We start from the raw sequence: 26,358 nt of genomic DNA on the forward strand, positions 1-26,358 counted from the left end.
AAAATAACTTTAATTACAGCGATATTGTCTGTATAACGTGTTTTATAATCATGTGACTGGAATAGAGACTAAAGCAGTGTTAAGTGGTCATTAGTTTCACAATTTTTCAATGTCACATTTGATAAAGGAGATGTAAAAATATATTGAAAACTGTATAAATCATTGAAAGGAGGGCTGTCAAGTCTACCTTCTATCTATAATCAATGTTTACAGGCCAAGTAACAGTCTTTTTGGGGAATAATGGGTCTTCCTTTTGAACCAGGCTATTGGAGTGTCTGGATATATAAATTACATGGTTTCTGGACATTTTATCTATTCAACTAATTTTTTAAGTTTCAACAAAGTGCATCAAAGTTATGTATGTACCGAGATTGCATAGATCAGAGCATGATAACAAGAGGCTCACCTAAGCCTGTTTTTCTCACCTGGTAAAAAGGTGCCAATCTGCGTATGTGAGGATCTATAAATTGCACATAATAGTTACATTTTTGTGTTGATGGTAATTTTGGGCATGACCTCGTTTAACCTAGCTTCTATAGTTTGTCAGATATATATACTTTAAACCTTGCTCCTATAACACTCAAGATACAAATAGTAACTGCTTGGAACAGAAAAATTAGTCAAAATAGATATTTCAGCCCATTCCGGGGCAAAAACTCCAAATTGGTGGTCTGGATTTTTCAGATTTTTAGGGAAGATACATTTCATTGTACTGAACATTTTTACAATTGACAAATGGCAATGGAAGACAGGGAGACTGAATTGTGTGCGAGATGAGCTAAAAAAGTGATTTCTCACATGACATTGTTTCCATGTATCTGGCATAGCTGCCACAATGTTTAATATTAAAAAAATTGATGAACTTTATTTGTGATTTTAACATGACGTCCTTCAAACGCTTTGAGTACATACCCGTGGTATTATATGAATATATTGTTTAGGCTGTTCTGATGGTACTCCCATGTCATATGTATTTATCAAAGTTGTACAAAAGTCAAACATGTAAGAATGTTGTTGTTGTTTATAGTTAACACGGGTTTAGTTATTTATAGTAAGGTCAGTTTGAATGGGGTTTAAAGTTTCATGCACAAGTAAATTCAGGTAGTTCAAAGTCATTCAAGCTGTTGCAGTTAAAGTGACCAGTAGCACTTTTCCAAATAAATAATATAATAATTTTATATTATTTATTTTCAGATTTGTTGACTTTTAGTATGCAGTAACCAGTACCAGCTGAGAATGTTCGGTGTATTTACACAAAAACATTGATTTCATTATACATATACGAACAATAAAATGTGCAATTGGCGTCTCCCATGTGAGAGTTTGTGGTTATTTGATAAATATTTTATATTTGTTTGAATTTACGAATCAGAATTTAAATACTGTTTTTAAATGACCTTCCTGACCTCATGGAACAATGGACATAAGAATATAAGCATTTTATAGAAAAATATACATTTGTGAAACTGAAAATCATCACAACAAGTTAACATAAATAAGCGATGCTAAAATGTGGTATAAGCCATTTTTTTTTATATACATATAAGACCTAAAGTAAATTATCATTTAAATTCATCCAAACCTATCTAAATACGTTATTGTAAATAGTTAAAGCATGTCACTAATTCAGTTTGCTCCATTCTACTACGTCAATTTAGTAGTGCGATTATTTGTGGGAACAGCAATTATTTGCCTTCATCAAGAGCGCTTGGATCTAAAAGAATTGCCATATTTGTCCTATAGAAATCGAAATATTTCATAGGGGCTTGAATTTATACTGAATTAACCACGGGTTGGCCATTTATGCCCATATTTTACCCCTGGCTGTTGCTCATGGTAAAATATTTAGCATAAAGGGCCAAACTGTCATGACTGTGGTAAAATCAGTATAAATTCAAGCCCCATAAATTATTTCTTAAATAGTAGCCCAATCCTCATTCCACTATGCATCGTTTATCAAAATATGAATGAATTGACTAACTTTCCATTCTATTACTAACTATTGATACTTCAGATACAATACCGTACAGCGAATTGTTTTCACGGGTGTAAATTTTTGTGATTTTCATTGAACAAGATATACGAAATATTTTGCAGGTTTTTATTTGGGTGGATTCAAAATCTTATGAATGCCTTTGAATGTGCCGTTTTAAATTGGTGGAATTTATTTTGGCAATTTTATTCTTATAATCCGTGAAAATAAGCGAAAATTTACCCCCTCTCTCCCCCCCCCCCTTCTGGCGGAAATAACCCGCTATACAGTAGGTACATGTAATAGCTCTTTAAGATCTATAGTATAGGTTAAGTCAACTACCTAATTCAGGAGTGTAGCGATTTGCCCAGGTTTTGCTTACTTTTGGTCCTTAGTGGTTTAATCAACTTTTCAACATTCTATTCAGTTTTGATCTTCAAATATTTTGTTATCACGGAGGAGACATGAATTGTTGAAATGTCAATCTTATGCTGTGAAATCGATACCATTAATAATATTATAAGGTTTATTGATCACAAATTTATTGTTCTTCTAAACATACAGATGATTTCTTATACAATGTCGCTGTAACCCCTACTTGTGTTTGTCATTGAAACCAAAATAATCAAAGTGCATCAAACATAAAAGAGGTGCACAAAAGACTTTCTGTAGAGTAGAGGAGCCAAGTCAGAGTGAACTCAGAATATCTGTAATGTTGAAAGCTAATTGCATTCAATTTTGAATTTTTATTTTCATACAAAGATGTTCATTTTAATTATTTCTTGAATCTTACCTCATCCCAGCGATCAAATGTAGCACCATTTTGTAAATATTCTGGCACTGGAATCTGCCACTGGAACTCAAATTGCTTGGCCATCAAGACCTCCCACAGATAACATCACATCTGAAATAATCAAGAAAATGCTACATACTGCAAACAAAAAGGACTTTCTCATTCAATTTGTTGTTCAAAATATACTAAATAAAACAAATTCACCATGTACATTGGGTTTTTAATTGGAAGCCAATTCTTATACATGACCTTGTTTAAAAAAAACTGTATTTTAGAACATCAGTTTTCAACTCATTGCCAATTGCAAGGGCAAACTGACACAATAAACTCATAAACTCTTAACTATCTGTTAACATGATACAATATCTTGAAATTTTATAACTAAAAATACACCTCCTGTACTTTCTCTTGATGACAAATCTATATCAAGTTTTGATAAATTTTCTTTTAATATTCCCATGGAAGTAATGATAGTTTATTGAGTATATATAAATCTTACAATGTCTTAGTAAGAATTCCTGATGACAGCTGACTAGGGTTTGATAGGAAATTCGATATTTGACGCTATGTGACGTCAATGCTCAGTGATCAACATCTGCTCAGCGAGTAACAGATCAATTTATAAAACATCATTCATAACTTCCAAAGTTTCATTAGAAATCAAATCATCTAAATAAAGCCATCATCTCTTCTTTTATAGTGATTTGAAATTAATATATCATGATTGTTATTGAATTTCGTATGCTAATTTTTTTAGAATAAAATTCCCAAGTTGCATTATTAGGCTAATCATTTAAGGAAATTTGCATTTGATTATTCTCAACTTTATTGTCAAATTTTTCAATATCTATGCTACAATTCCACAGTAAATAACAGCTTTAATGAGTAAATTTTGCTAAAATAAATTAATCGATATTGAATTTGGTTAATATGTTTTTCCTCAGTAGCTTTCTAAGTTTGCTTTGTATATTTATGATGTAATAAAATGCCATTTCTAACACAACCAACTCCACAAAGATAAAATTTACTTTATGGCAGGATTATCAGTCAATTGTGGCAGTGAGAAACAACCATGATCAATCAGTCAGACAGTCAAATGGTCCAAATGATAGCTTACCCAAAAGTATGAATGTCTCCTAGTACAAAATATTGTTGGTACAAAGATTCTGTATTCAAACACTCTGATTTCAATATAAATAAGGATTACGAGAATAACAAATGTCCAATTTGATTAAAAGACAAACAAAATGTGAATCAAATGATAGCTTACCCAAAAGTATGAATGTCTCCTAGTACAAAATATTGTTGGTACAAAGATTCTGTATTCAAACACTCTGATTTCAATATAAATAAGGATTACGAGAATAACAAATGTCCAATTTGATTAAAAGACAAACAAAATGTGAATCAAATGATAGCTTACCCAAAAGTATGAATGTCTCCTAGTACAAAATATTGTTGGTACAAAGATTCTGTATTCAAACACTCTGATTTCAATATAAATAAGGATTACGAGAATAACGAATGTCCAATTTGATTAAAAGACAAACAAAATGTGAATCAAATGCATGTACCATTTAGTTACACAAAGTAATGAAAGTGTTACCCCAGTCCTCACGCTTAACCACAAGTCCTACGGCCATGGCTTGTAGAATTGCTTTCTGGCTTGTGAAATTCTTCTCTACAAGCCAACAGAATCCAACAAAATTTTAAGTAAAATGAGCTTTGGGCTTGTGGCTTCAAAAGTTTTTTATCGTGAAAACTGTTACCAGTAAAAAAAGCTTCACATTATTAATACAGAATGGTACAATGTTCATGTCTTATGGTTTTTTATGCCATTGAAAGTTATCTACATCTTAACTCCTATTCTAAAATACTAAAGATCATACATTTTTGTACATCATCAATGTAACTATTATTCATCTAATTAATTACCAGAAGTATTTTTAAATTTAATATTTTGTGATATTCAAAAAACTTATGATACCTGGCAAGAATTTACATGTGAAGATATGATAAGTGTTAAGCTAAAACAAGAGATCAAAACACTTCAAGTAATGGTAGATTCTTGATGCCAGATGGAAAAACAAACTAGGAGAAAAAAACCTGTATAGTTAATTAAACATATCTGTTGTTTTTATGTCTTCAGTTAAACTTCTCTTTCCACAATCAGATCAAACATTAAGCTTAAATCCAGTAATCCAAAAAGAGGCAATCACTGCCAATCAGGTCTGTCATTTATCTGGTTTTTTTTTAAATTTCATTCTCATACTAGAGGCATGCATACACTGTCCATAAATAGTAAAAGACTGCATATGACTACAGGCCACCACTGTAGGTAGAAAGTAAACTCCCTTGATTACAGGCTTACACTGTACATAGGTAAACTGTAAACCACTAAAACTATAGGCTTACACTGAGGGTAAATAATAAACCACTGCATACTACAGGCCACCACTGCAGGTAAAATAAACCACCTTGATTACAGGCTTACACTGTACATAGGTAAATTGTAATCCACTAAAACTACAAAGCTACACTGTAGTCTGTAGGTAAACTGTAAACTACTATAACGAGAGGTCAACACTGCAGTGAATTTGTAGTCTGTTGTTATTTATGTATTATTGTCATTTTGTTTATTTTCTTTGGTTACATCTTCTGACATCAGACTCAGACTTCTCTTGAACTGTATTTTATTGTGCGTATTGTTATGCGTTTACTTTTCTACATTGGCTAGAGGTATAGGGGGAGGGTTGAGATCTCACAAACATGTTTAACCCCGCGCCTGTCCCAAGTCAGGAGCCTCTGGCCTTTGTTAGTCTTGTATTATTTTAATTTTGGTTTCTTGTGTACAATTTGGAAATTAGTATGGCGTTCATTATCACTGAACTAGTATATATTTGTTTAGTGGCCAGCTGAAGGACGCCTCTGGGTGTGGGAATTTCTCGCTACATTGAAGACCTGTTGGTGACCTTCTGCTGTTGTTTTTTTTTTTGTCAGATTGTTGTCTCTTTGACACATTCCCCATTTCCATTCTCAATTTTACTATGACAAGAGGTCATCATTGCAGGTAATTTGTAAACTACTATGACAAGAGGTCAACACTGTAGGTATTTGTAAACTACTATGACTACAGGCCAACACTGTAGGTAAATTGTAGACCACTATGACAACAGGCCTACACTGTAGGTAAATTGCAGAACATGATGACTACAGGCCTACACTGTAGGTAAATTGCAGACCACTATGACTACAGGCCTACACTGTAGGTAAATTACAAACCACTATGACTACAGGCCTACACTGTAGGTAAATTGCAGACCACTATGACTACAGGCCTACACTGTAGGTAAATTGCAGAGCATGATGACTACAGGCCTACACTGTAGGTAAATTACAAACCACTATGACTACAGGCCTACACTGTAGGTAAATTGCAGAGCATGATGACTACAGGCCTACACTGTAGGTAAATTGCAGACCACTATGACTACAAGCCTACACTGTAGGTAAATTGCAAACCACTATGACTACAGGCCTACACTGTAGGTAAATTGCAGACCACTATGACTACAGGCCTACACTGTAGGTAAATTGCATACCACTATGACTACAGGCCTACACTGTAGGTAAATTGCAGACCACTATGACTACAGGCTTACACTGTAGGGACATTTGTACATGGTAAACCACTATAGACCTAAGGTAATGTGCATATTAATCCACAATAACACACACCTAACATATAGGTAATTTATAGTAAAACCACAATGACTACACATCTATACTGTAGTTAAATGGTAAACTACTATGACTATTGTGGTCCTACACTGTTATATGGGGTCAATGGAAAACACCTATAAATGTATTGTATTAAACTGTTAGGTAAATGGTGAAAAGGTAAACAAACGGAAGATTACAGCCTTGTGTAATTAGTACCGCAACAATAATTAAAGATAGCAGTTTGATCATTTTCATAATTTTCTATTTCTGAAATTTAAATGACAAAATTAAGAAGTGTTTCAAGCACTTATTCAAAATAAAAATAAAACATTTTTTTTTAAATTTTGGTTGTCCATCTTTCTACCAATGAAAAAAAATTGTTTTGCTTCTAATGCTCCAAAATGACATTTTTTTTATTATTAACTATATTAGCAACATGTGATTTATTTTAGCATGTTGTTATTAGCAACATGTGATTTATTTTAGCATGTTGTTATTTCAACATTGTAATGAAGTTTCATACTGTTTCTAATGAATGCCTTGTGACTACTGACCTTTAAATCTTAGTTGTAAGACATTTCAATTTCTGTATTTATCAAATATTTTCACTTTGAGGTGTGCCAAAAAAATAACTAAAATGAATCTTTTAAAAATTATCCTTTGCCTAACAACAAAAATTAATTCTGGTTGCATTGATATTTAAGTTTAAATGTGAAGTAGGTTTATTGACATTGGCCTATTTATATTTCACTTTACTACAGATTTAGCAACTTTCAGTTGATATACAAATATTGAATAGAAATCTATGACCACATGCACTTTATTTTTGGTATGTAACTATATAGTATGATTAGTGATAAGTAAAGTCGTCTTATTACCAACAGATGGAAAAATATTCAATACAGATCTCCAAGTTACGTAAATAACCTAGGAATTTTCTAAATTTATACTGTATTGGTACCAACAGAAAACGCTAATCAAAGCATGGTAAAACTTTCATAACGAGTAATCATGTTAATCATCGCATCACTACAGTATAATTGTATAATGAAAATCTCATCTTGGGAGTCAATCACTTACTTAATCACTGCTTTGATAATCAGGCTAGGATGCTACCACTCACTGGAAATAACAATATATCCAAGAACTATCATTCACCTCATCTGATACTATCCTCAAACAATCTAAAAGTAATAACATTCACATCTGACACTATCCTTCAATAATCTTAAAATATTAACCAATAGAGGTCACCCTGGTGGTGTCCCATATAACTCATATAACTGGCATAAGAAAGTATAAAGGGTTTATATCACACTTCAAGTGTTTTACAAGTATTTATATACAAAGATATAATTGTTTTTCTACAACTTGCAAGTGTTGTTATAATTTATTGGAATTATCTATACTATGTATACTGTGAGGCATGTGTAAAACACTTCAGAATTTAATATGAGACAATTAAAGATTAAGATACCGGTATATGATTTGGGACCGCCTGTCTTCACCTCCATATTTAAAGGTGCAAAATACAATTTGCTGAGCAATCATGAATGTGAACATGTCCCTATGTATTTACCCTTCACATTGTATAATGTATAGAATGGGGCAGAATTAATGGAAGGAGAAAGATCAATGTTGTCATGTTTGAAAAAAATCCTTAACCGCAACATTTTAGATATAAGTTTCATGCTGATTCTTGGTGAAGAATCTATTTTTTTCAAGAGCACAACGCTTGCTAGACCACCAAGAACTCAATTTTCAAATCAGAATTGGTTTAAACTAGTACTTGTATAACAGTCTTTGACAACAAGAAAAAATATTGAAAATAAAAGATGAAACGTAAGAGGACACTGACTAACTCTAGACTTTTGCTCTACTAGTATAATACATTTGTATAAAAAATTTTTGTCACTACCTCTAACAATATTTTCATTCTACTTCTATGCCACTGTATTTTCATTTCCATTCAATATAATTCAGCATGTTTAATATGAAGACTTTTACTGTTGTCAATATTCACACTGTAAATGACAGCTATCAACGTTACAGTTTTTTTGGACAAAAGAGAATGCTTAATAAGGTCAACTGTTTGGCCCCTTGAGTTTCAAAATCAATAAGTATCATCAATCTATAAAATAGCTGGCTTAAGATGTTCAAAAGGCTATGTCACTCAGATTTAAGAATTATCTGATTTTTATTTTTGGATTGTATATTACATATTTGCTTTAGGGTTACCAACTTTTTACATGTGAGCAAAACTGCAAATCCTGCTAAAAAAGTCTCACTATGAGATCTTGACAAAAGTTGTCGTTAATATTTAAATATGAGCCAGGACTCCAGTGGGGGATTACGTTGGGGGGATTCCTGGGGCTGGAATCCCCCCTTTATATATTCAATGGGTTTGGAATGAAACATACATGTATGCTTGGAACAAACCCCTTTATCCTAGGTTGGGAATACCCCTCTTAAAACTGTATGTATCCCCCCCCTGGAATTACTATGTACAAAAAAAAATGTACATGTACTTCAAAACATATGGCTACATGTATATACAATGTCTGTCTTAAATGTAAGTTTATACATGTACAAAGATCATTATGTGGGTAAAATATATTTCTAGGGTCTGATCTTGGTTTTTAGATTTAGTTTGATAAAACCAAGTTAAAAATTGTCATTTCATGGCAAAAATGTCAATTTCAATAATTTTGTAAAGTTGTTCAATGTAATGGCCTTTCAACTGACAGTTTGTTTATTTGATGTCCAGATAATATCAATCTATTCATTTATCAATAAAACTAACACAGTTTCTTGTTTCATTTATTCTTACAATGTATTTCAACTTCTTGTTTGAAAATATATTCCATAATAGAAATTACAGTGTCCATCTGATACCTCCAAAAAATTAAATGCTTTGCTGAGTGCAGCCTAATACAACCGCAGAGGTAAAACCCTGAAAAGTTGGGGCAAATTTGGACACAATTTTCAGGCTTGAACGGTTGGGACCCTCATCCCCAAAATCATTCCCAACCTTCCTTTTGTGGTTTTGAACCTTTTTAAAAAATTCATAGAGATCCATTCACTTTAACTTAAGTTATTGTCCGGAAACCAAATGAGTCTTCAGACGATGATGCAGACATGGACAATGACCACACCATACATGCCATAGCATTATATGAATCCAACAAATGTTTGCGGACGTATACAAATGCTTGATTTTGGTCCCTTTGTGGCCCCTAATTCCTAAACGGTTTGTACCATAACCCTCAAAATTCCAACCTTCCTTTTGTTGTATTGAACCTTTTTGATCTAAAGTTATTGTTCAGAAACCTACATTGTACTTTGTCTTTTGATGACGACAAGGCAGACGACAATGACATCATAGCATTAATTATACGAAACCAAAAAACATGAATGTGCCCCAAGTACACAGATGCCCCATCCACACTATCATTTTCTATGTTCAGAGGATCGTGAAAATTGGATAAAATCTCTAATTTGGCATTAAAATTAGAAAGATCATATCATAGAGAACATGTAACTGTTAAATAAGTTTCAAGTTGATTGGACTTCAACTTCATCAAAAACTACCTGGACCAAAAACTTTAACCTGAAGCAGGACAGACGGACAAATGAACAGAGGAATGGACTGACGGATGAACGAACAGATGCACAGACCAGAAAACATAATGCCAATAAATGGGGCATAAAAATTTTGAGGTCCTATAAAAATTGAACAAGGGTTATTGTGAAAATAATAAATACATGCATGTACTGCTAAAAATACTGTTTACCGGTAGGAGAAAAATAATAAACAGAGTTCCAATGTCTCCCATCTTGCACATATTTTATCTACATATATATCCAGGGCCAATAACAAATTAAAAAACTTTGGTTGTCCAGTCTGTCAAGGACCATATTTAACTTTATTATCCAATGATGGGAAACAAGGAACATTTCAATATCAAACTTGACAACCATTTTTTCATACGTAACAGCATATTAAAATCTCAAAGCATTGGTTGAATGGTTCATAAGTGATTGCATGGAAACTACAAAAAGTGCAAATTTTTAATATATATATCAAGAAATCGAATCATAAATCTTGGACAGCAAAATTGAAAAACACCAATATTCAATTTGACCTCCATTTTCACACCAGTAACAACATATTAGAATTTTTATAGCATTGATCAAGTGTTCATAAGAGATTGCATGGAAATCGCATAAATTGTCAGTTTCCAATAAATCAAGAACCATATCACCTTAACCTCTTTAACAGTCATGACAGTTAAAAGTGAAAATCATCATAAATCAAACTTGACCTGTAACTATTTTTTTAAGGGATCACGATTTCACACTAATCATTAACAATCTTCAGTGATCATGATTTGACACTTATCATTGTTATTTTTTTATTGATCCTGATATGACAATAATCATTGTTAATTTGTTTGTGTTCATGATTAGACATTAATTTTCAGTGCTCGTGAAAAAATTCGTATATACCTAAATATAACACAAGGTACTTAACTATTTTTTTTTTAAAATGACACCCAGTCCCGAATTCCCGTTATTTTTTTATTTCTCGGTTGTCAAACCTACTTAAACTTAATATGCCGTAAATCTAAATTAATTAATCTACACAATGGTATATGACACTACTATCATTGTTGTCGGGATCATTAGTAGCAGGCCTCAGAAGTCGGTCAACGGGATGTTTTTTTGCATTCGTCTCAAACTTTGGCAACACCCAGCCCGCAGTGATTGAATTATTATAAAAAATTATTAAAATAAAAACTGTCAGTTTCCCTCTGACTATAAATTATTATCTTTATTGTAAATTCTTTACAGATTATGTGAAACAAACCCAAATAAGTTTGTTATGAAACACACGTGTACACAACGACACTAGTGTAGAGTTGTAAATTGACCAAAATTTCCCACATTTATTTTCAGCCAGACGATTGACCATTGAGAAACCAGTATAAAATTACATGCGGAGGACTGGGTGTTGCCAAAGTTTGAGACGAATTTAGATTTACATGTATGGCATATTAAGTTTAAGTAGGTTTGACAACCAAGAAATAAAAAAATAACAGGAATTCAGGACTGGGTTTCATTTTTCAAAAAATTTAGTTAATTACCTTGTGTTATATTAAGGTATATATATATAGGAATTTTTTTTTTGAGACGAGTGCCTGTGCTGATCAGATGCCATAGAAGTTAAAGGTAATTTTATGAAACACCAATTATCAGGCTTGCATGTCAAAAGTATTTGTGTAAACTGAGTTTTAAAAACACACCTTCATTGCTAATCTATGGTTCAATATGGATTGTAAAAAGGGTGGTTGCTGAATAAAAATTCTTTCTCAAAGGTCAGAATGGAAATGTGTTTGATTCAATTCACTTCATAAAAACAATATACAACATACATACAGTCATGTAGCATCTTGAGGAAATATTTATTATATTATTTAGTGGCAAAATTAATAAGTTACATGAAATGGCATAGTCATCATACTAAATGACCAGGGCTTCCAGATTTTTATAGCCAGCCGGACGTATTATATTTTATCCCTGTTTTAATGTTCTGATTTAAACTGTTTAATTGGCAGTACATCATTTGAAGTGTGCAAGATCAGCGTACTAATGTCTGCCTTATACTTCTTATTTGTGCAAATTAACATTGTCAAACACTTTAATTTTGTTTTTAAAAGCAGATTTTCGTAAGTACTAATGTAGACTTAACCACAGAAGAATATGTAAACTTAGTGTACATTTCGCAGGTACTCTTTCCATGTTATTTCTTCAAGAAAATACTTAAAATAAATGTTAGATAAGGTATCAATGATAATTTAAGCATTTTTGAAGAAATTAGGATCAGATAATTGTAAGTAGCATTGAAGCTTAAGAATGTTCACGAAAGTAAGATCTACAAACACATCACCGTCGCCAAAACACAATTTTGTCATTAATCCATCTGTGTCTTTTGTTTTAATAAGCACATACTAGACCAAGGTGAGCGACACAGGCTCTTAAGAGCCTCTAGTTTACAGTGAGGATGAATAATTAAATTTCCCAGCTGTGCCAATGCACACACATGTACTAGTTCAAACAAGGCTGTTCTGACGATTTTTCAGTTTCACCTTTTTAAATTTTTCATCAAATCATATTTATAAACGTAGATCTGATAATTTTAATCTTTTTTAGAAAATAAAATAGATGCAAACAGGTGAAATGGTTTCACAGGGGAGAGTCCAGACATTTTTCATAAAAGGGGGGGGGGGGGCACCCAGAAGTACATGTAAGGGGGTGTTCCAACCATATTTAAAGTAGCCATTCAAATGCAATGATTTTTCAAAAATGGGGAGTTCCAATCCACAACCCCAATCCCCCATAACACTTCCCCTAAATGTGCCACTGCAGTTGGGGGGACATATTTAGTCTGCGTTCTGAATTTTTTTGGGGGGCATTTTGTAGCTTTGCCAAAATCAAAACTTCTATTTAATATGGTTTTTTTTTAATCTGAACAAAAACAAAATGAAAAACACAGAACTAAAATTAATATTAAGTACTATAGTCGCCTATTCAAATAAATATTTCCTTTTTATACCTTGTAACTTAGTTTTTAGAAATCAAACTCAGGGGAGATAACTGGAAGAATAATTTTGGAAAATTTCTATGCAGCTTTACAATGAAACGATTGCCTTGTATAAAAATGCTAACTTCTCAGAGATTCTTTTCGACTGAATATTGGTTATATACCGGTGAAAAAAAATAACAGGTTTTGCATATATAAATATCTAACATCTCAACCTTAAAACTACTATAATTTACACAAATAGTAATCTCGGTCTTACCGATAAATATAAGTGAGGCATTTGCTTTACATGTGTATTAGAATGCGCACCTCGGCTGCACACGACGGTGTATAAATTGAATACCTACCAATATGTACTAGCTATATGTTCACTTGTAATCCTTCAATTATTTATTTCACAGTATAATATACTTGTGAACATATATACTGTATTCGACGAACTGCCATTTTCTTTCGATCATATTTAATGTTGACATTGATACCCAATCGGTTTCCTTCCACAGGTCACGTGAGATCAATTTAACATCAGCATCTTTCTTGCATCAGTATAATAATCGATATGGAATTTTCAATAGATATCAATATTTTGGATCAATCACACCAATCATTAACGTCTGATACGTAAAACGGCAACATAATATGAAAAAAGTGTGTGAGATATTTATTCATATTAATTTGTATTGTTTTTTTTATATCCTAAGTCTCCTAACTCTGAAACTAAATGAGTACACGGTAGAAAGCTAGAAAAATAATTAATACATTGAATCGTTATTTACCTGGTCTTTACTAATCATAATACAGTAAAAAAATGTATATTCTTCTCCCCCACAAGTTTTATTGTTTTAACTGTACATTGTATTTGTATACAGATAAATTCAGATGTTACTGACGAATACAGAAATTGCATGGGGGACAATCTCAACATGGGATTTGGGGTACAGCTGGGATTAAAAAAAAACACCCCTATTTATAATTTATATTTCACAGAGATATTACAACCCATTCTTTTACTATACTCTAGTGGGTACATATTATTAATTGTGACAGTGTAATAAAATGTGATCAATAACAAAACACATTGTGGACATTTTAGGTTACAAGGAAGTAATTATTTACATAGGCGACAATGGTAGCCTTATTTGGTCCTGCCTTTTCACTATCAAAGATCCATTAAAAAAAAAATCGAATTCTGAATTATCAACACCTTTGGGTGTAATTGCAATGGTCAAACACATATGGTGCCGCAGCTTTTTTGATAGAAAAATGGCATTTTTTAAGGGTACTCAACGGTTCCGGAATTTTCGAAATAGTATGAATGAAGAACACCCCATGCTTAATTTGGCACAGAAAATCTTGCTAGTCTTAGAGAGTTTTCTCTAAATTTCTCGCTATTTCTACACCAATGGCCAACACTCATTTCTCACTATTTCAATTTTAATTTCTAATCACCAAGGCAGCAGAAAATAAATTTACTTCTACCTATTACCTTGGATGTAAAATCTAGGTGGCGCCAGCGATCTATATTTACTTCCTTTTAACCTATACTGACACATATTGAAATAAAATCGGACAACCTTTACGTTAGTCGATTACTATATACTACTGCTGCTTAAGTTCAAAATTTTGGATTAAAGAGACAATTATTCACCATTTAAAATGACTTTCTTTACAGGTACCCCCCTTTACAGAAAACGTTACTTTTTACAGACTTGGGACCATTGACCAGCTCATTTTGACTGTTTGGTTATATTTAAAACGCGGTTTTTGATTAATGAAGTTCGATTGGGGTCTATTAAAGACTTTAGGCTGATGATTTAATAACTGTGTCCAAATTATATGTTTTTATCGCGAATATATGGACACCGTTGCATAAGAGTCAAAATATTTTATGAAATAGACTATAAAAATGCTGAAACTAAGAATTCATCATTGCTGTTATGTGTTTTATATGAATTGTGTTCAGAATATTCAATTCGACGATACTAAGGAGAAACATGTATAGCCTTTGATTTTTTACCTAATTTTTAATATTTTACGGTCATTTTGGCACATTTTAGCCATTAAAAATACAAAAAAATCGCTAATATGAGCAAAAATAAGCCCCCCTTTTTTTAGATATGCATAAATACATTCAGTGTTATCGAGGATGAGGAGAAATTATTAAAGACAGAGTCCTTGACAGAATTCTCGTTTTTACAGTAGCTCGATGAACCCTACCCCTGAGAAAGAAGAACAAAAAAACAGTAAAAATTTGATATAGACTATAGTTTCACGGCGATCAGCAATTTTCTTCTGATATAGTTAATCACTTAGTACCTTATTAATTTACCGATCCAATTTCTAAAATATCTCGAAAAATACAGTGATGCGCCAGAAATCGTCATTTTGCTTTAGGTTACAAGGAAGTAATTATTTACATAGGCGACAATGGTAGCCTTATTTGGTCCTGCCTTTTCACTATCAAAGATCCATTAAAAAAAAAATCGAATTCTGAATTATCAACACCTTTGGGTGTAATTGCAATGGTCAAACACATATGGTGCCGCAGCTTTTTTGATAGAAAAATGGCATTTTTTAAGGGTACTCAACGGTTCCGGAATTTTCGAAATAGTATGAATGAAGAACACCCCATGCTTAATTTGGCACAGAAAATCTTGCTAGTCTTAGAGAGTTTTCTCTAAATTTCTCGCTATTTCTACACCAATGGCCAACACTCATTTCTCACTATTTCAATTTTAATTTCTAATCACCAAGGCAGCAGAAAATAAATTTACTTCTACCTATTACCTTGGATGTAAAATCTAGGTGGCGCCAGCGATCTATATTTACTTCCTTTTAACCTATACTGACACATATTGAAATAAAATCGGACAACCTTTACGTTAGTCGATTACTATATACTACTGCTGCTTAAGTTCAAAATTTTGGATTAAAGAGACAATTATTCACCATTTAAAATGACTTTCTTTACAGGTACCCCCCTTTACAGAAAACGTTACTTTTTACAGACTTGGGACCATTGACCAGCTCATTTTGACTGTTTGGTTATATTTAAAACGCGGTTTTTGATTAATGAAGTTCGATTGGGGTCTATTAAAGACTTTAGGCTGATGATTTAATAACTGTGTCCAAATTATATGTTTTTATCGCGAATATATGGACACCGTTGCATAAGAGTCAAAATATTTTATGAAATAGACTATAAAAATGCTGAAACTAAGAATTCATCATTGCTGTTATGTGTTTTATATGAATTGTGTTCAGAATATTCAATTCGACGATACTAAGGAGAAACATGTATAGCCTTTGATTTTTTACCTAATTTTTAATATTTTACGGTCATTTTGGCACATTTTAGCCATTAAAAATACAAAAAAATCGCTAATATGAGCAAAAATAAGCCCCCCTTTTTTTAGATATGCATAAATACATTCAGTGTTATCGAGGATGAGGAGAAATTATTAAAGACAGAGTCCTTGACAGAATTCTCGTTTTTACAGTAGCTCGATGAACCCTACCCCTGAGAAAGAAGAACAAAAAAACAGTAAAAATTTGATATAGACTATAGTTTCACGGCGATCAGCAATTTTCTTCTGATATAGTTAATCACTTAGTACCTTATTAATTTACCGATCCAATTTCTAAAATATCTCGAAAAATACAGTGATGCGCCAGAAATCGTCATTTTGCTTTAGGTTACAAGGAAGTAATTATTTACATAGGCGACAATGGTAGCCTTATTTGGTCCTGCCTTTTCACTATCAAAGATCCATTAAAAAAAAAATCGAATTCTGAATTATCAACACCTTTGGGTGTAATTGCAATGGTCAAACACATATGGTGCCGCAGCTTTTTTGATAGAAAAATGGCATTTTTTAAGGGTACTCAACGGTTCCGGAATTTTCGAAATAGTATGAATGAAGAACACCCCATGCTTAATTTGGCACAGAAAATCTTGCTAGTCTTAGAGAGTTTTCTCTAAATTTCTCGCTATTTCTACACCAATGGCCAACACTCATTTCTCACTATTTCAATTTTAATTTCTAATCACCAAGGCAGCAGAAAATAAATTTACTTCTACCTATTACCTTGGATGTAAAATCTAGGTGGCGCCAGCGATCTATATTTACTTCCTTTTAACCTATACTGACACATATTGAAATAAAATCGGACAACCTTTACGTTAGTCGATTACTATATACTACTGCTGCTTAAGTTCAAAATTTTGGATTAAAGAGACAATTATTCACCATTTAAAATGACTTTCTTTACAGGTACCCCCCTTTACAGAAAACGTTACTTTTTACAGACTTGGGACCATTGACCAGCTCATTTTGACTGTTTGGTTATATTTAAAACGCGGTTTTTGATTAATGAAGTTCGATTGGGGTCTATTAAAGACTTTAGGCTGATGATTTAATAACTGTGTCCAAATTATATGTTTTTATCGCGAATATATGGACACCGTTGCATAAGAGTCAAAATATTTTATGAAATAGACTATAAAAATGCTGAAACTAAGAATTCATCATTGCTGTTATGTGTTTTATATGAATTGTGTTCAGAATATTCAATTCGACGATACTAAGGAGAAACATGTATAGCCTTTGATTTTTTACCTAATTTTTAATATTTTACGGTCATTTTGGCACATTTTAGCCATTAAAAATACAAAAAAATCGCTAATATGAGCAAAAATAAGCCCCCCTTTTTTTAGATATGCATAAATACATTCAGTGTTATCGAGGATGAGGAGAAATTATTAAAGACAGAGTCCTTGACAGAATTCTCGTTTTTACAGTAGCTCGATGAACCCTACCCCTGAGAAAGAAGAACAAAAAAACAGTAAAAATTTGATATAGACTATAGTTTCACGGCGATCAGCAATTTTCTTCTGATATAGTTAATCACTTAGTACCTTATTAATTTACCGATCCAATTTCTAAAATATCTCGAAAAATACAGTGATGCGCCAGAAATCGTCATTTTGCTTTAGGTTACAAGGAAGTAATTATTTACATAGGCGACAATGGTAGCCTTATTTGGTCCTGCCTTTTCACTATCAAAGATCCATTAAAAAAAAAATCGAATTCTGAATTATCAACACCTTTGGGTGTAATTGCAATGGTCAAACACATATGGTGCCGCAGCTTTTTTGATAGAAAAATGGCATTTTTTAAGGGTACTCAACGGTTCCGGAATTTTCGAAATAGTATGAATGAAGAACACCCCATGCTTAATTTGGCACAGAAAATCTTGCTAGTCTTAGAGAGTTTTCTCTAAATTTCTCGCTATTTCTACACCAATGGCCAACACTCATTTCTCACTATTTCAATTTTAATTTCTAATCACCAAGGCAGCAGAAAATAAATTTACTTCTACCTATTACCTTGGATGTAAAATCTAGGTGGCGCCAGCGATCTATATTTACTTCCTTTTAACCTATACTGACACATATTGAAATAAAATCGGACAACCTTTACGTTAGTCGATTACTATATACTACTGCTGCTTAAGTTCAAAATTTTGGATTAAAGAGACAATTATTCACCATTTAAAATGACTTTCTTTACAGGTACCCCCCTTTACAGAAAACGTTACTTTTTACAGACTTGGGACCATTGACCAGCTCATTTTGACTGTTTGGTTATATTTAAAACGCGGTTTTTGATTAATGAAGTTCGATTGGGGTCTATTAAAGACTTTAGGCTGATGATTTAATAACTGTGTCCAAATTATATGTTTTTATCGCGAATATATGGACACCGTTGCATAAGAGTCAAAATATTTTATGAAATAGACTATAAAAATGCTGAAACTAAGAATTCATCATTGCTGTTATGTGTTTTATATGAATTGTGTTCAGAATATTCAATTCGACGATACTAAGGAGAAACATGTATAGCCTTTGATTTTTTACCTAATTTTTAATATTTTACGGTCATTTTGGCACATTTTAGCCATTAAAAATACAAAAAAATCGCTAATATGAGCAAAAATAAGCCCCCCTTTTTTTAGATATGCATAAATACATTCAGTGTTATCGAGGATGAGGAGAAATTATTAAAGACAGAGTCCTTGACAGAATTCTCGTTTTTACAGTAGCTCGATGAACCCTACCCCTGAGAAAGAAGAACAAAAAAACAGTAAAAATTTGATATAGACTATAGTTTCACGGCGATCAGCAATTTTCTTCTGATATAGTTAATCACTTAGTACCTTATTAATTTACCGATCCAATTTCTAAAATATCTCGAAAAATACAGTGATGCGCCAGAAATCGTCATTTTGCTTTAGGTTACAAGGAAGTAATTATTTACATAGGCGACAATGGTAGCCTTATTTGGTCCTGCCTTTTCACTATCAAAGATCCATTAAAAAAAAAATCGAATTCTGAATTATCAACACCTTTGGGTGTAATTGCAATGGTCAAACACATATGGTGCCGCAGCTTTTTTGATAGAAAAATGGCATTTTTTAAGGGTACTCAACGGTTCCGGAATTTTCGAAATAGTATGAATGAAGAACACCCCATGCTTAATTTGGCACAGAAAATCTTGCTAGTCTTAGAGAGTTTTCTCTAAATTTCTCGCTATTTCTACACCAATGGCCAACACTCATTTCTCACTATTTCAATTTTAATTTCTAATCACCAAGGCAGCAGAAAATAAATTTACTTCTACCTATTACCTTGGATGTAAAATCTAGGTGGCGCCAGCGATCTATATTTACTTCCTTTTAACCTATACTGACACATATTGAAATAAAATCGGACAACCTTTACGTTAGTCGATTACTATATACTACTGCTGCTTAAGTTCAAAATTTTGGATTAAAGAGACAATTATTCACCATTTAAAATGACTTTCTTTACAGGTACCCCCCTTTACAGAAAACGTTACTTTTTACAGACTTGGGACCATTGACCAGCTCATTTTGACTGTTTGGTTATATTTAAAACGCGGTTTTTGATTAATGAAGTTCGATTGGGGTCTATTAAAGACTTTAGGCTGATGATTTAATAACTGTGTCCAAATTATATGTTTTTATCGCGAATATATGGACACCGTTGCATAAGAGTCAAAATATTTTATGAAATAGACTATAAAAATGCTGAAACTAAGAATTCATCATTGCTGTTATGTGTTTTATATGAATTGTGTTCAGAATATTCAATTCGACGATACTAAGGAGAAACATGTATAGCCTTTGATTTTTTACCTAATTTTTAATATTTTACGGTCATTTTGGCACATTTTAGCCATTAAAAATACAAAAAAATCGCTAATATGAGCAAAAATAAGCCCCCCTTTTTTTAGATATGCATAAATACATTCAGTGTTATCGAGGATGAGGAGAAATTATTAAAGACAGAGTCCTTGACAGAATTCTCGTTTTTACAGTAGCTCGATGAACCCTACCCCTGAGAAAGAAGAACAAAAAAACAGTAAAAATTTGATATAGACTATAGTTTCACGGCGATCAGCAATTTTCTTCTGATATAGTTAATCACTTAGTACCTTATTAATTTACCGATCCAATTTCTAAAATATCTCGAAAAATACAGTGATGCGCCAGAAATCGTCATTTTGCTATACTGACACATATTGAAATAAAATCGGACAACCTTTACGTTAGTCGATTACTATATACTACTGCTGCTTAAGTTCAAAATTTTGGATTAAAGAGACAATTATTCACCATTTAAAATGACTTTCTTTACAGGTACCCCCCTTTACAGAAAACGTTACTTTTTACAGACTTGGGACCATTGACCAGCTCATTTTGACTGTTTGGTTATATTTAAAACGCGGTTTTTGATTAATGAAGTTCGATTGGGGTCTATTAAAGACTTTAGGCTGATGATTTAATAACTGTGTCCAAATTATATGTTTTTATCGCGAATATATGGACACCGTTGCATAAGAGTCAAAATATTTTATGAAATAGACTATAAAAATGCTGAAACTAAGAATTCATCATTGCTGTTATGTGTTTTATATGAATTGTGTTCAGAATATTCAATTCGACGATACTAAGGAGAAACATGTATAGCCTTTGATTTTTTACCTAATTTTTAATATTTTACGGTCATTTTGGCACATTTTAGCCATTAAAAATACAAAAAAAATCGCTAATATGAGCAAAAATAAGCCCCCCTTTTTTTAGATATGCATAAATACATTCAGTGTTATCGAGGATGAGGAGAAATTATTAAAGACAGAGTCCTTGACAGAATTCTCGTTTTTACAGTAGCTCGATGAACCCTACCCCTGAGAAAGAAGAACAAAAAAACAGTAAAAATTTGATATAGACTATAGTTTCACGGCGATCAGCAATTTTCTTCTGATATAGTTAATCACTTAGTACCTTATTAATTTACCGATCCAATTTCTAAAATATCTCGAAAAATACAGTGATGCGCCAGAAATCGTCATTTTGCTTTAGGTTACAAGGAAGTAATTATTTACATAGGCGACAATGGTAGCCTTATTTGGTCCTGCCTTTTCACTATCAAAGATCCATTAAAAAAAAAATCGAATTCTGAATTATCAACACCTTTGGGTGTAATTGCAATGGTCAAACACATATGGTGCCGCAGCTTTTTTGATAGAAAAATGGCATTTTTTAAGGGTACTCAACGGTTCCGGAATTTTCGAAATAGTATGAATGAAGAACACCCCATGCTTAATTTGGCACAGAAAATCTTGCTAGTCTTAGAGAGTTTTCTCTAAATTTCTCGCTATTTCTACACCAATGGCCAACACTCATTTCTCACTATTTCAATTTTAATTTCTAATCACCAAGGCAGCAGAAAATAAATTTACTTCTACCTATTACCTTGGATGTAAAATCTAGGTGGCGCCAGCGATCTATATTTACTTCCTTTTAACCTATACTGACACATATTGAAATAAAATCGGACAACCTTTACGTTAGTCGATTACTATATACTACTGCTGCTTAAGTTCAAAATTTTGGATTAAAGAGACAATTATTCACCATTTAAAATGACTTTCTTTACAGGTACCCCCCTTTACAGAAAACGTTACTTTTTACAGACTTGGGACCATTGACCAGCTCATTTTGACTGTTTGGTTATATTTAAAACGCGGTTTTTGATTAATGAAGTTCGATTGGGGTCTATTAAAGACTTTAGGCTGATGATTTAATAACTGTGTCCAAATTATATGTTTTTATCGCGAATATATGGACACCGTTGCATAAGAGTCAAAATATTTTATGAAATAGACTATAAAAATGCTGAAACTAAGAATTCATCATTGCTGTTATGTGTTTTATATGAATTGTGTTCAGAATATTCAATTCGACGATACTAAGGAGAAACATGTATAGCCTTTGATTTTTTACCTAATTTTTAATATTTTACGGTCATTTTGGCACATTTTAGCCATTAAAAATACAAAAAAATCGCTAATATGAGCAAAAATAAGCCCCCCTTTTTTTAGATATGCATAAATACATTCAGTGTTATCGAGGATGAGGAGAAATTATTAAAGACAGAGTCCTTGACAGAATTCTCGTTTTTACAGTAGCTCGATGAACCCTACCCCTGAGAAAGAAGAACAAAAAAACAGTAAAAATTTGATATAGACTATAGTTTCACGGCGATCAGCAATTTTCTTCTGATATAGTTAATCACTTAGTACCTTATTAATTTACCGATCCAATTTCTAAAATATCTCGAAAAATACAGTGATGCGCCAGAAATCGTCATTTTGCTTTAGGTTACAAGGAAGTAATTATTTACATAGGCGACAATGGTAGCCTTATTTGGTCCTGCCTTTTCACTATCAAAGATCCATTAAAAAAAAAATCGAATTCTGAATTATCAACACCTTTGGGTGTAATTGCAATGGTCAAACACATATGGTGCCGCAGCTTTTTTGATAGAAAAATGGCATTTTTTAAGGGTACTCAACGGTTCCGGAATTTTCGAAATAGTATGAATGAAGAACACCCCATGCTTAATTTGGCACAGAAAATCTTGCTAGTCTTAGAGAGTTTTCTCTAAATTTCTCGCTATTTCTACACCAATGGCCAACACTCATTTCTCACTATTTCAATTTTAATTTCTAATCACCAAGGCAGCAGAAAATAAATTTACTTCTACCTATTACCTTGGATGTAAAATCTAGGTGGCGCCAGCGATCTATATTTACTTCCTTTTAACCTATACTGACACATATTGAAATAAAATCGGACAACCTTTACGTTAGTCGATTACTATATACTACTGCTGCTTAAGTTCAAAATTTTGGATTAAAGAGACAATTATTCACCATTTAAAATGACTTTCTTTACAGGTACCCCCCTTTACAGAAAACGTTACTTTTTACAGACTTGGGACCATTGACCAGCTCATTTTGACTGTTTGGTTATATTTAAAACGCGGTTTTTGATTAATGAAGTTCGATTGGGGTCTATTAAAGACTTTAGGCTGATGATTTAATAACTGTGTCCAAATTATATGTTTTTATCGCGAATATATGGACACCGTTGCATAAGAGTCAAAATATTTTATGAAATAGACTATAAAAATGCTGAAACTAAGAATTCATCATTGCTGTTATGTGTTTTATATGAATTGTGTTCAGAATATTCAATTCGACGATACTAAGGAGAAACATGTATAGCCTTTGATTTTTTACCTAATTTTTAATATTTTACGGTCATTTTGGCACATTTTAGCCATTAAAAATACAAAAAAATCGCTAATATGAGCAAAAATAAGCCCCCCTTTTTTTAGATATGCATAAATACATTCAGTGTTATCGAGGATGAGGAGAAATTATTAAAGACAGAGTCCTTGACAGAATTCTCGTTTTTACAGTAGCTCGATGAACCCTACCCCTGAGAAAGAAGAACAAAAAAACAGTAAAAATTTGATATAGACTATAGTTTCACGGCGATCAGCAATTTTCTTCTGATATAGTTAATCACTTAGTACCTTATTAATTTACCGATCCAATTTCTAAAATATCTCGAAAAATACAGTGATGCGCCAGAAATCGTCATTTTGCTTTACTGACACATATTGAAATAAAATCGGACAACCTTTACGTTAGTCGATTACTATATACTACTGCTGCTTAAGTTCAAAATTTTGGATTAAAGAGACAATTATTCACCATTTAAAATGACTTTCTTTACAGGTACCCCCCTTTACAGAAAACGTTACTTTTTACAGACTTGGGACCATTGACCAGCTCATTTTGACTGTTTGGTTATATTTAAAACGCGGTTTTTGATTAATGAAGTTCGATTGGGGTCTATTAAAGACTTTAGGCTGATGATTTAATAACTGTGTCCAAATTATATGTTTTTATCGCGAATATATGGACACCGTTGCATAAGAGTCAAAATATTTTATGAAATAGACTATAAAAATGCTGAAACTAAGAATTCATCATTGCTGTTATGTGTTTTATATGAATTGTGTTCAGAATATTCAATTCGACGATACTAAGGAGAAACATGTATAGCCTTTGATTTTTTACCTAATTTTTAATATTTTACGGTCATTTTGGCACATTTTAGCCATTAAAAATACAAAAAAATCGCTAATATGAGCAAAAATAAGCCCCCCTTTTTTTAGATATGCATAAATACATTCAGTGTTATCGAGGATGAGGAGAAATTATTAAAGACAGAGTCCTTGACAGAATTCTCGTTTTTACAGTAGCTCGATGAACCCTACCCCTGAGAAAGAAGAACAAAAAAACAGTAAAAATTTGATATAGACTATAGTTTCACGGCGATCAGCAATTTTCTTCTGATATAGTTAATCACTTAGTACCTTATTAATTTACCGATCCAATTTCTAAAATATCTCGAAAAATACAGTGATGCGCCAGAAATCGTCATTTTGCTTTAGGTTACAAGGAAGTAATTATTTACATAGGCGACAATGGTAGCCTTATTTGGTCCTGCCTTTTCACTATCAAAGATCCATTAAAAAAAAAATCGAATTCTGAATTATCAACACCTTTGGGTGTAATTGCAATGGTCAAACACATATGGTGCCGCAGCTTTTTTGATAGAAAAATGGCATTTTTTAAGGGTACTCAACGGTTCCGGAATTTTCGAAATAGTATGAATGAAGAACACCCCATGCTTAATTTGGCACAGAAAATCTTGCTAGTCTTAGAGAGTTTTCTCTAAATTTCTCGCTATTTCTACACCAATGGCCAACACTCATTTCTCACTATTTCAATTTTAATTTCTAATCACCAAGGCAGCAGAAAATAAATTTACTTCTACCTATTACCTTGGATGTAAAATCTAGGTGGCGCCAGCGATCTATATTTACTTCCTTTTAACCTATACTGACACATATTGAAATAAAATCGGACAACCTTTACGTTAGTCGATTACTATATACTACTGCTGCTTAAGTTCAAAATTTTGGATTAAAGAGACAATTATTCACCATTTAAAATGACTTTCTTTACAGGTACCCCCCTTTACAGAAAACGTTACTTTTTACAGACTTGGGACCATTGACCAGCTCATTTTGACTGTTTGGTTATATTTAAAACGCGGTTTTTGATTAATGAAGTTCGATTGGGGTCTATTAAAGACTTTAGGCTGATGATTTAATAACTGTGTCCAAATTATATGTTTTTATCGCGAATATATGGACACCGTTGCATAAGAGTCAAAATATTTTATGAAATAGACTATAAAAATGCTGAAACTAAGAATTCATCATTGCTGTTATGTGTTTTATATGAATTGTGTTCAGAATATTCAATTCGACGATACTAAGGAGAAACATGTATAGCCTTTGATTTTTTACCTAATTTTTAATATTTTACGGTCATTTTGGCACATTTTAGCCATTAAAAATACAAAAAAATCGCTAATATGAGCAAAAATAAGCCCCCCTTTTTTTAGATATGCATAAATACATTCAGTGTTATCGAGGATGAGGAGAAATTATTAAAGACAGAGTCCTTGACAGAATTCTCGTTTTTACAGTAGCTCGATGAACCCTACCCCTGAGAAAGAAGAACAAAAAAACAGTAAAAATTTGATATAGACTATAGTTTCACGGCGATCAGCAATTTTCTTCTGATATAGTTAATCACTTAGTACCTTATTAATTTACCGATCCAATTTCTAAAATATCTCGAAAAATACAGTGATGCGCCAGAAATCGTCATTTTGCTTTAGGTTACAAGGAAGTAATTATTTACATAGGCGACAATGGTAGCCTTATTTGGTCCTGCCTTTTCACTA

The 26,358-nt window shown here is 32.4% G+C and overlaps 1 protein-coding gene across 4 annotated transcripts in view; it reads right to left on the reverse strand.

Moving 5' to 3' along the window:
- LOC134711966 (1-phosphatidylinositol 4,5-bisphosphate phosphodiesterase beta-4-like) overlaps positions 1-13,593 on the reverse strand; it is an 88,258-nt gene extending 74,665 nt beyond the window's left edge. For 3 of the 4 annotated variants that reach the window (XM_063573026.1, XM_063573025.1, XM_063573028.1), the window contains exons 1-2: positions 13,440-13,586; positions 2,766-2,876 (exon numbers count right to left, since the gene is read on the reverse strand). In XM_063573026.1, the coding sequence (XP_063429096.1) occupies positions 2,766-2,849 (84 nt within the window). In that variant the 5' untranslated portion in view covers positions 2,850-2,876; positions 13,440-13,586. Of the gene's footprint in view, positions 1-2,765; positions 2,877-7,568; positions 7,673-13,439 lie in introns of all 4 variants that reach the window. The other variant, XM_063573027.1, reaches the window with a different exon arrangement.
- Positions 13,594-26,358: the final 12,765 nt, after the last annotated feature.

This window comes from Mytilus trossulus, chromosome 3 (assembly GCF_036588685.1).
Source record: "Mytilus trossulus isolate FHL-02 chromosome 3, PNRI_Mtr1.1.1.hap1, whole genome shotgun sequence".
Classification (NCBI taxonomy): domain Eukaryota; kingdom Metazoa; phylum Mollusca; class Bivalvia; order Mytilida; family Mytilidae; genus Mytilus; species Mytilus trossulus.